The sequence below is a fragment of the Acanthochromis polyacanthus genome, chromosome 5, assembly GCF_021347895.1.
Source record: "Acanthochromis polyacanthus isolate Apoly-LR-REF ecotype Palm Island chromosome 5, KAUST_Apoly_ChrSc, whole genome shotgun sequence".
Lineage (NCBI taxonomy): Eukaryota > Metazoa > Chordata > Actinopteri > Pomacentridae > Acanthochromis > Acanthochromis polyacanthus.
In genome coordinates this window covers 12,412,274-12,423,742 of record NC_067117.1, presented here as the reverse complement: position 1 = coordinate 12,423,742, position 11,469 = coordinate 12,412,274, and the positions used below count along the sequence as shown (strand labels likewise).

Here is an 11,469-nt window from a genome sequence, read left to right as displayed (position 1 = left end):
TTTGCTATTGGCTCTAATCTTTGTACAGGACGCAGGTATTTAATGAATTTCTTTGTGGATTTATTTTGAAAAACAAAAAGGCAAGTCAAATTTCAGATCACTGAAAAGCTTTTACAGTATGTAGATGATCAGTTTTAATAAAAAGCTAGAAAGCAAACGTTCCAAAATGATGCCAGCAAACAAATGCCAACATGAACAAAGGGATGGACAGACTAGAACATTCAACAACAAAATGGGGCTGAATATCAACACTAAATAACTTAACAATGACAATAAATAGACTGACTAGTAACAGCACTCACCCCTGACGCAGCAGACAAAGATAAAAATGAGTAAAATAGGATAAAGTCCCCGCATTCTGCTCTGCTGTAGATCAAAGATACAGACAAATTTGTCTCATGCAGTCAGCACAGTGCAACACACAGCTGTCTCCTGTTTGTCCAAAATCCCTGATTTTCCGGCATAGATTTTCGAAAGAATCAGAGGGACTGGTGCTATCGGGGAAATGGAACACCTATTGCGCAAGGGCAGCTCCTCTGAAAACAGTAAAGTCACTTTTTGCACACATATGGAAAATATTTAGTACGCACCATCTGTCACAAGCACGACCCCTATCCACCGTTTCCGTCCGTTTCTAGTGTAGAGCTCCAGGCTGCTCTGTGCTACTTGGTTTTTACGTTTCTGGATATGCTGAGTCAATTTTAGGACATTTAACGAGAACCAACAGCATTGCAGGGATATTAAGTTATCTGTTTTTCCTCACCAGCTGAGTGCAGTGAAAGTAAAAAAACTCCAGCATGTTTTCAGCAAAATATGCATCAGTTGAAGATGAAAATGTAACCGTCCAGACGAGCAGCAGGTGTAACCACTTTGGCAGAGTGTGAGGATCTTCACTGTCATGTTGTAAACACAGAGTTATTAATTTCCATCTCTCTTTCTTTTTCACAGAGGTAATATACTCCTGAAGTGTGGAGGGCCGACTGTAAATGCTGGACTCTCTCTGTGTGCAGCAGCATCACTGGTCTCCGTTTTTCCAGCTCGGTGGACAGTCTGTCGATGCGCTCTTCCAACTGTCAACATCAAAAACAACAACTGTGACACATTAACGGTATCATGCAGCATCTGTGATATAATTCACCATCCCTTTATGTGACCACTGCCTAACGTTTTACAGCCGGAGATTCAATCGGGCTGCTGAGAAATGAATGCAAAGCTCAAGCCAACAGTGACAGTAACTTAAGAAGTCGAGCCTCACCATCAGAATGTGAGTATTTCTTTCTAAAGTCAAGGAAACTTGGACAGTGTGCAGAACTACTCAGCAAGGTAACTTTCACTTCCCTGTGCTGTTAACAGACTCATTGTGTGTGCAGAATGCAGTCAGAATGATGGAAAAAGCACAATTATTGGCCGACCGCTTTCTCAAAATATCCCTCTGTCTGTGATTTAAACCATAAAAACTCATCTATGTATATTAAAATAACAAATCTAGCAGTTGTTTGTAATAAAATTGTTTAGATGTAACTCTACAGCACTGCTTCCTTTTAATGTGCAGATCATTCCTGTCTCTCTCTCCACACATGCCTCCAGCTCACACACTGTAAAACTACCTCTCTGCTACGTAATGCCAAGTTGTAATACCAGCATAAATCAGTCCACCGGAAACCAATTCTGAAAATGAACAATGATACAAAAAACCACAATCGGCAATTTAACAGGACTGGTTCTTCAGGTTTGTTATGCATGAAACCCAAGTGGTGGAAATCTGTGCTCATTATACTGTTCGTAAACGTGGAAATACAACAAAAGTTTGTTTGTTCTGTGGGTTCTTGAAGATGCTTCACCTCTCATCCAAAAAATATAAGCTATGATATAAAAATATCCGGAATATATCTCCTTTGCGCCCTATAAGTTGTTAACCTTTCCAAAGTGTAAGCTGATCTGTTTCAATTCTGCAGTGTTTGGAATAGCATCCCCATCTTCCAGGCATGATATCCCAATTTTCTTAACTGGAACTCTGAATAGATGGCTGGTTTTGTTCCTTTGGGAATCAAGAGAAAGAAAGACCCGACAGGCTTTACAGACAGCTTCAGTTCAGAAGAACCAAAGAAGCCTCTTGGATGAGAGGTGAAATGTCATTGAGAACCTACAAGAGATGTCCAGCTGATTTCTACTGAAGCTCGTACGATTACCATCACCTGGATGACTGAGAATCTACACAGACATGTTCTTTTAGCTCTGTGATCAAGCCTAAACTCAAGCGCAAAATGAATCAAGCTTCAGATCATCAACACTGACATTTGGGCTGCATCTTTAAAAAAATGTATAAAACAGTGTTATCCCTGAATGCAGGTGCTAATAACTGTGTCCTTATGTGTTTGTTGCCATTTACAGTGTTTATAGGTATTGTTTTCTATGTCTTTACCTCCTTCAACTCTTGACAAACTGCACTTTTTTCCATTTGTTCGTCCTTTCCACTGGTCTGCAGCCAACTCTGTAATATCTCTTGCAGTTTTCGCCATGCCCTGAGTGGACAAACACAGTCGATCACCAGCCACTATGTAGACAACATGTACAATCTGAAAGATTCAGATCTAAAAACAAGAATGGAACAAATGTCACAGAATTGTACCGGAGCTGCTTTCTCTCCTGCAGGAAGCTCTTCATCTCTAGGCGAATGCTGAGAAGCTCTTTTGTCAGACTTGATGTTGCATCATCTTCTACACGAGGAATCTCAGTTTCTCCACTGGACGCCCTCACATGTATTTCTTTGAAATGCATCACAACAGTTGTTTTGACACTGGCATGAGAAATGTTTTATCTAATCAAAGCTTGATGCTTGTGATCAAAAAAAGCTCATATTGAGAGGAAAGGTGCAGGTAACATACCAGGATCTGTTGATGAGTGGTGTTTAAATGAAGTGATAAACTGATGAAAAGGCACAAGAGGAGCATCTCCAAGATCTGAGCTGCTGCCATTCCCTAACTTAAAAAAGAAAACAAACATACAAAATAACCTAAGTCAAGTTATTTAATATAGCAATGAATACTCAGTGATATGTGTCAAAGTCAAACAAGCTATGATTACCATATTCCCAGCAGTAGTCCCAGCAGTCATGAAAGCAGAAGGAGGTAAAAGGAGGTCTTGGTTTTGGGTTTCCTGAGGAGAATCCATTGAGGGAATGCAAGGTTCAGAGGTGGGTACAGTAGATGTGAGGGGACTCTGATGTGTAGAGGTAACAGGGACTTTAGTAGGATGGAGGCAGGATGACAGTGCAGGACGGTCGTCCTGTGAAGGAAAACTGAACTCAGACGAAGCTGCCTCACTGCTGGTGCTGTCAGTTTGTTCCTGGGTGCTAAAAAAGAAGCATTAGTTAGTGCCTTATGCAGACTTGGAACACAATCCTTCACTTTGAGTTGATTCACGATATAAAATATGAGTCTAATATTTAGAAAATAATGTAATGTGTTGATTATGCACAGAAATGACAAAAAGTGTTAATTTATTGACAACTGCTGTACCCTGTTGGTTCCAACACTTTCAATGGAGATTTAAGGAGCGTCTGGTGGCGACGTGGCTGACGCCGAGGTGTTCTGTTAAGAACCCTGCAGAAAAAGACAAACTCTGTAAGACTGAGTCCATGTGTTGGACACACTGTCACAGCCTGTCAGACTGAAGCACACACTCACAGCTTGCTAAGTTCATCTTCAGCTCGGTGCTCTCCTGAGTCAGACGAGGATACGCTGTTCAGTGCAGGTGCAGTCAAACAGAAGGTCACGCTCTTTTTTGGTGGCTGCGCTCTGACCTCTCGCTCTCTTTGTGGTTTGCACAGCGCCCGCTGCTTCCACCGCATGGCACAACATCTAACAACTCTCTGGAGACGTTGTGATCTCTGCAGGACACATGCACATTTAATGAAATGAAATTTGACGTTTAAAAAAAGTCACAGGAAACACAATAACTCACTTGCTCTTGGCTGTGTTGCGTGAGGCTCATTGTGAGATCGTTCATATGAGCAGCGTATGTGAGGATGCATGTGACGCCTTCCCTCAGCAGCTGGTCTCTGTAGACCTGTGCAGCTCTGGCTGTTTGTTCTTGCTTCCTGTGCTGCTCTGTGACCCACAACCTCCAACCATACAACACCTGCAGCATATTCACAAAACAACATCTACATAAACCCTGTCTGCAGCGCATACAGTGGTCAGTTTAGTAGTGAGAGAAGAATGTGGAGGCAGGTGTTACCTTGGCCTGCAGAGTCAGGGCCCAGTGCCAGAGAGCTCGTTCTGTCTGCTTAGCTTCCCTCCGTCTGTGCTGCAGCTGTTAGCAGGAAGAAAACCAAAGTCACAGTTTAACTGCACTAAATCAAACCAGATACAGTACTCTGCAAATGCTGTGGCCACTTAAGATTTTTATTCATCACACAATAATATCAAAAAGGCATCCACATTCATTCTGTGGCATGTCAACCCCAAACAGAGTACTAAAGAACTCATCTTTGCCTCAATAAATACTTAGTGTACTGCAACCAATGGTAGGACCTCCACAAAGCCCTGATCTTAACATCATGAAGTCTGTCTGGGATTACATGAAGACACTGAGATAGTCTGAACACAAAAATGATCTGTGGGAAGTTCTCCAAGAGACTTGAACAATCCACCTGCCAAGAACCTTGAAAAACTGTGTTGCACCAAGAAGAATCAGAGCTGTTTTATAAGCAAATGGTGCTCACATCAAATTGACTAAACCTTGCCTTAAGTTAATTAATAAATACATACTATTCATGATATTGTTTTGCTTTTGCACAGTAATATCCGCTCCTAGTTGTGTTTCAAACAAAACACAAAAACAACATGGCTGACTCTGTCCTTTTCCTCTTCGGAAAGTCAACATCAATTTTTACACAATAGTTTCTTCAAAGTGTAAAAAAGAAAATCCACAAACCTTCATTTTCCATTGTTCAAAGTATGTCTGGTACATTTTTAATCTCAGCAACAAGATTCCTTGTCGTTTCATCACCTATGAAAAAAGAAATTTAATTTTTAAGAATTCAAGTTACAGCATGATATTAACAGTTAATGGATAATGAAAGAATGACCTTATTTTTCTGGTGCTGGTAGTGGTATCTGTTCCATGCTTTCAGAGTTTTGTACAGGAGTTTGGAATTGTGGTGCCGTCTGGCCTTTTCCATGCACATCCTCTCCCTTCGAGCCTCCATGGTTTGTTTGCGCCACTGTTTGAAAAACTGCAGCAGCTGCACTGAAAGCAGAAAACATTAAGGTAAAAGGTGTACTACATTTCCAGTACACTTTGCTTGGCTTATCTTAATAGCAGCATTCCAACTTAACAGCTAATTACTAATTGATAAATCTGTGACTAATGCTCAGTACATGACATATGTTGCATTTGTCTTAAATTTCTTTGATCTGTCATTTGCATTTTCCTACTATGGAAGTCTTGCACTGATTTATGAACTTTAAGTTTGGTTGTAAACAGTATGAGAGCAATTCAAACCACAATAAACAAACACTTGGTTACTATCAAGCTGCAAGAGTGAGAAAAACAGAGGTACATCCTCGCTGCACAAGTAAAAGGGACTTGACAAACAGCTGCAATATAAAAACCACAGCAGGAGGAAAACTGAAAATCTCAGTGTTCCTTTAGTACAATATTGATAAGTTGCCTTAGTTCATTGAAATTATCAAATGTACAATCAATCACTCTGTGCTCCAGCGTTTGTGTAGCAATATCTGTAAAGTATTTTTCATACAAATAATTATCATGTTCCTCTCTCCTCGTGTCTCTTTCTGGTCTTATCTGCCTTCATCTCAGGTGGGCACGACGAAGACGCGAGAAGAGGAGGCAAGAAAAGGAATCAAGTTTGTACAAATTGAGGAATGAGAAGAGGGGACTGTAACCTGTTGTCTATTTACCTTGATTTATAGAGCTCTGAGCCCTGCTGAGTGCTTCCTCCTGCTGGCGGTGCTTCAACACTGCACATTTTGTTACTTCTCTCCAAGCAAGAAACACCTTTAAGAGATTCAGTGCAAAGAAAGGAATCAGTGAAAACACTGAGAAAGTGAGTAGCTGTGATGGTTTTAAAGATGAAGGCAGAAGGCTGATTTATAACCTTAAGTTGAAGGTGGTGCTCAAAGTGATTCTGTGCTTGTTGCTCTGCAACTCGGACCTCTGTCATCAGCGCTGCGTTTTCCCTCCATACAGTGAGAACTTGACTGAAGACATGAATGAAACTGATGATGCTGATGTAGATGTATAGTTTGTAAACAGAGATCTGTCAGCTGCTGAAGGAAGTTATATGTATTTGTGCTATTACCTGAGGAAACCTTGTGTTTGCTGCCTGTAAAGTTCCTCTGCATGGTCATACACATGAGACATCTGTAGATGGTGTTTCTGTGAAAACACAACAGGTAAGAACTTAAACACCATTCACATCACTCCGAGAACAAGATTTATGTGAATATATTGCCTGTAGCTGATACTTATGTACCTTCCAGGCCACAAAGGAGTGTTTGAGAAGTTTCACTTCATGGTAACGCTGCATCTGCTCCAGCTTGCTTTTCTTCACCCTCTGGCTCTGAACAAACTGAAAACACACAGTGGAGTGACAAACAAACACACACAAATCTGAAAAAGACAACCGCTCATCTGATTTATGTTGGTATGGCATCTCAAAGCTCTTGTATCATCTAGACAGTGCACAGGTTTCCAGAGATGCTGAGCAGAATATTTATATGATCCAAGTTTCCAGATTTAAACAGTTCAGTTTTGTCCTTTTTTTAATCTGAGGCCAAAAGCCCTGATGCTTTACAGTTTATAAACTCTATGAACAGATGGTGTGCAGACTAGACAGGACTAAGACTTTAAAAAAAGCACCTTTTTCCATTTTTCTACAGCCCATCTCATGCAGCGCAGGTCACCCTGATGGCAGGCCTGCTGCTCTTGGTGTCTCCTGACATGACAACAAATATGTTAGCAAATACCACTGTAAGTTCACAGCTAAGATGTACCAACAATCCCAGCAGATCTCAGTTTGCTTCACCTTTCTCGTATCTCAGCGCTGTTTGCCTTCCACTGTGTCATCGTCTTCTGGAGAAGTCTGTGCAGGTACAGGTGTTGTGAAGCCTCCTGCTTCTCCGCCTCTTTCACCTGTTGTTGTGTGCGTTGCCTCCACTGAGCCCAGGCTCTCTGCATGTGACATCGCTCCTCGTGAAGAATTGCCTGGAAATAAAATATAATGCGTGTGTTGCACAGCTGCGGTCTAAATCAACAACACAGTTTTCATCTGAAGCTGACATACCATCCGCTCAGAAAGCATTTCCTGCTTCTGCTTCTCTGACTGTCCCCACCAGGTGTAAAACACCCAAGAGTACTGACGCTGTCTGTCAAACAAATCATGGAGAGACAACGCATAGGTCAGCCTGCTGAGTTTACAACATGTTTAAAAGTCCAGGGGAAAAAGGTGGTAACTCACCGATTGTAGACTGCAGCTCTGTGTTTTCTCTGTTTATGCAGTCGTCTCTGCAGAGTGAACTCGACCCATGACTTGAAACAGCGAGGTAACGTGCGGTCTTCAAACCAAATGTCTGCACGAAGCTCCAATTCCTTTAGAAAAACAAGACTCTGAGTCAAATAAAATCAAACATCTCATATTTTCAATTACTCTTTGCCTAAATATCAACGGATTTATTAAACTGTGTTGTTTTGTTCCTGGACTTTTCACTTCGAGGTCACATGTTGTGGCCTCTTTCAACAAAAAAGTCTCACATGTCTCTGGAAGGTGTTCAATTTTTAGCTTAAAGTACAGTTAAGACGGTATATTTTATTGTGACTGTATAATCCCTGGTTTTAGCCCTGTTATAAATTAGCTGTTTCACTGTTTGCAGTTTTAAGTGCAGCTGGGCTGGTCTAGAGGAATCCCAGCTGTCTTCATATTCTCACAGCTTACATTTTACTCCTCCGCATATTTCAAACGCACAAACCACAATAAAACTGGATTTTCACCACATGGAACGTTTACAGAAATTCCTTTTCGGCAGATAAACATCTTTTCTTCTAATCTATAGAAATGCATTCTTGTCTTTGCTTTGTTGTTTTGGATGGAAAAATACCTGCATGTGTCTCTGTTCAGCAAGCTTCTCTCTCCAGTGCTGAAAACAGCTGCTCATCAGTAAAACGCTGCAGTGAAAAACAGGTTATGTCAAAATTTAGATTGGAATTGTGCAAACAAAAGAAGCAACATGCAGTATGTTTGTAGCTTAGATGCTACAAAGTAGAGCACCTATTAAAGGCACCTGTAGTTAGTCTGAGCCATCTCTGTGACAGGTTGAAAACTCTGGTCTTCAGCTTCCTCCAGACGGCCCTGCCATAATTTCCAGTACCTGCTCATCATCTACGAAAAGCACAAACATCAAACCTTCAGATCCTTTCTAAACTTTACAGGGAATAATTGTAAATGACACTGTAGTGTGAGGATCATCGTGTGTTCATTAATTACCGTTTGCTGTTGATGCTGAACAGCCATGTTGTTGTTCAGTCTGTATGCTTTGTTCTGCATGGCATTAAGAGAAAAGCCCCGCAATCCAGCACGCTGCAACAAAAACACATAGTGATCAATACATGATATGACCATGGTCTCGATTTATTTGCGTTTGCTTTATTCTGTTTGTTTGTTTGTTACCAGTAAATGATGTTGGAGATGCTGAGCTGCTATCTGGTTTCTTTCAGCCTCTTCTCTGCATAGCATCATATCTACTAAAGAGCTCAGGAATCAAATGATAATTATAAGAACTAACTAACCTTTGGTAGACTGTGGGATTCTGTAAAAACCGAAGTTAAGTGTATTTAATATATGGATTAGGATACAAGCTCTCCAGCGTGCCAGTGCTCTGCGCTGGACGCTCTGTATGGCCAAACGGTCTGCAGCTTGCAAACGGGTCTCTTTGGCCTGTTTGTCTTCTAGTGCGCTGCTCCATTTACTCCAATACTTCCGTAAAAGGTGGAAACAACAGAAACGCTGAGCCACAGCTAAGAAAAACACAAACAAAAAACAACCGTAAGGCACAAATGAAGTTTTACACATGAAAAAGTAGATAAAAATTCAGGTATAGGAATATGAAGCCACACAGACAGTTCGTACTGACCTTGTGTTGTCTTCTTGCTCTGTCGACAGGAGATATGATTCATCCACTGAGTCAATGTTCTTCTTTTCAGAGTTTGGTTGAAGTGAAGTGCAGCTTTGGATTCTTTCTCTTTCTGGTGACGAGCAGCTGCGTGCATTTTTTTCCATTTAAGCCAAGCCTATGACATAGAAAGCCCCAAAACACCAGAAAAACACAGAGGAGATCAGCAATCACAGCTCAGAAAGTTGGTAATATATGACTTAGAGGCGTGTTGGACAGAACTGTAGCTAACAGTTATTTTCACTGTCAGGTAATCTGCTTATTATTGTCTTGATTAATTTTAATCAAATGTCTTGTTTCATTCACAACCCAAAGATATTCAGTTTAGTATCATAGGAGAGTAGAGAAACCAGAACATATTGTAATGTAAGAAGCTAAAGACAGAGAATTTCTATTTTTTTCCTTAAAAATTACTTTAAAAATAGCTGCTGATTATAGTATTTAAACAGCGTTAATTTTGTATCACGTCTTTACCCTCTTCTGTGAGGTCAGTTTTCTCCTTTTCAGAACTTTTTCCTCTACAGTATAGAGGTCTCGATGCTGCTGTAGCCTCATCTGCCACAAGCTCCACACTGAACTAAAATACACAACAGAGTTAAAACCAGGAATATGCTCTAGACTGTGAGCAAATATGGGAAGATTTAGTAAATGCAATCATCTCACTGCATAGTTGAGAGCTTGCTGTGCTCAAGAGCTGATTCAAGCATTCTGTTCTTCATTCTCCTCATCTCTGTGAAAACCTCCCATCTGTCCCAAACCAGACGCATCCGTTGCTTGTCAGCTGATCAAAGAAACAAAGTGATTAATGACGCACTAGCTTCCTTTGATATCTGACAAAACATGTGGCTTGAAGGCTAGCAAGTCTCTCGTTCTGTGGGTTAAAATTATACCAAATGCTTGAGCATGCTGCACTTTAGCCTTCTTTTCCCTCTGCAATGATAGAAACTTTCGCCAACTGTGAAATGTCCAGTTATACAGGTAATACCTAAAACACAAACAACATCAGAAGCACTCATAAACAGCCTTCAGTAACAAGCCTAGTGAGCTACAAGACTGTAAAATGTTGTATAATATCCTGTAGTGACCTGTAGTGACACTTGGCCCGCAGCGTGAGACTCCACTCCCTCCTGGACGCCCACCACTCATCTCTCCATCCTTCAAACGTTCGTATCAGGACCACACTGTTATAGTAGAGCCTGCAACAACACAACATTAGCTTTAATTTAAGAGTGGGTGGAACATTTTAAGTGACAAAAACATTATGATCCTAGCTGTAACAATACATGTCTTGGTTCATGTATCATATTACTTGGCTTCATGAGGAAGAATTCGACCAAAGGTGTTCTGTATCCATATCTTCAGAAACTTCCTTGCCAAGTGCCTGCAGAAGTTAAACTTAAATTAGACTAAGTCATATATGATCCAAGCAGTAAGATACAATCTGGTAAGTGTCTCAGTACCTTATTCGCAGCTCTTTGAGTCTTCCACCTTTATTCCAGCTGTATCCAACCCTGTAAGCAACCTTCCTGGTGGGAATTTTGCGCACTCGTTTTGTTTCACCAACACTTGTGGTGCTGCTTGGTCGAGGTCTTAGTGAATCTAAACGTCTGGCGTTACTTTGCATTATACTAAGTCAAACCACTACTTTACTGTTCAGTACAATCACAGCATCGGTTGTAAAAATAAAAGCACCAAAAGCCAACACTTTCAAGATCTCAGTATCTAACTAAACACCAATATGCTTCTTCGGTGCAGATTTGGTCGCAAACTGCCGCGCGTTTGTTTTTCCCTGTCACGTGAACGCGGCTGTGACACTGTCACCGTGTTGTCAACGGCAACAACCTGCGCCGATGCTCTGCGTAGTAGAGACTATTGAGTTCTGGCTGTAGCGGTTGTAGCTTTAAAGTTTTTACACCATTTAATATTCTGGTCAGATTTGAGGTAATGCAGTGGTTATAATACATTTCACTTTATAGCAGTTTCAATTGTTGCGCGTTTACTCCGGTACGGTGAACAGCAACGCAACTAGGTCCTCTCAAGGTAAGGGCGACACGCCGTGTCAGACCTGGACCTCCCGTGAGGGCGGAGACTCGATTTTCACAAAGAAGAGTCGAGAGACCGCTATGCAGAAGACCAAATCGAGCATACCTCAAGACAATCAGTAGCTGCCCCAAATAATGCCTTTAAAATTATCCAAGTTTAGCATAAATTATATTCTCATGAAACCAGTTAGATTTTTACCATAGTTTTTGTAGCTTCATGCATTTTCATTTAT

General features: G+C 41.1%; 1 protein-coding gene across 2 annotated transcripts; it reads right to left on the bottom strand.

Annotated features, from left to right (window-relative positions):
- Positions 1–38: 38 nt before the first annotated feature.
- sfi1 (SFI1 centrin binding protein) lies at positions 39–11,266 on the bottom strand. 2 transcript variants are annotated; one of them, XM_022189238.2, is made up of 31 exons: positions 10,655–11,266; positions 10,504–10,575; positions 10,280–10,390; positions 10,085–10,179; positions 9,858–9,975; positions 9,669–9,771; positions 9,156–9,312; positions 8,878–9,039; positions 8,693–8,763; positions 8,510–8,602; positions 8,307–8,404; positions 8,124–8,190; positions 7,487–7,617; positions 7,313–7,394; positions 7,055–7,233; positions 6,889–6,964; positions 6,503–6,598; positions 6,329–6,405; positions 6,125–6,227; positions 5,928–6,024; positions 5,093–5,253; positions 4,939–5,013; positions 4,240–4,314; positions 3,964–4,140; positions 3,687–3,889; positions 3,519–3,602; positions 3,085–3,352; positions 2,886–2,982; positions 2,630–2,765; positions 2,423–2,522; positions 39–1,070 (listed from the first exon to the last, which is right to left on the bottom strand). In XM_022189238.2, exons 1-31 carry the CDS (start codon positions 10,816–10,818, stop codon positions 897–899), a joined length of 3,702 nt encoding a protein of 1,233 aa, XP_022044930.2. In that variant the 5' UTR covers positions 10,819–11,266; the 3' UTR covers positions 39–896. The 2 variants fall into 2 exon arrangements, with proteins under 2 accessions (XP_022044930.2, XP_022044931.2); XM_022189239.2 differs by lacking the exons at positions 10,085–10,179; positions 10,655–11,266 and having other exon boundaries at positions 10,504–10,577.
- Positions 11,267–11,469: the final 203 nt, after the last annotated feature.

Coding starts and splice junctions, on each gene's coding strand:
- sfi1 (XM_022189238.2), bottom strand. CDS start 10,818: ATGCAAAGTAACGCCAGACGTTTAGATTCACTAAGACCTCGACCAAGC. Junction 8,405..8,509: donor TTCAGCATCAACAGCAAACG/GTAATTAATGAA, acceptor TGCTTTTCGTAG/ATGATGAGCAGGTACTGGAA. Junction 6,406..6,502: donor ACTCCTTTGTGGCCTGGAAG/GTACATAAGTAT, acceptor GTGTTTTCACAG/AAACACCATCTACAGATGTC.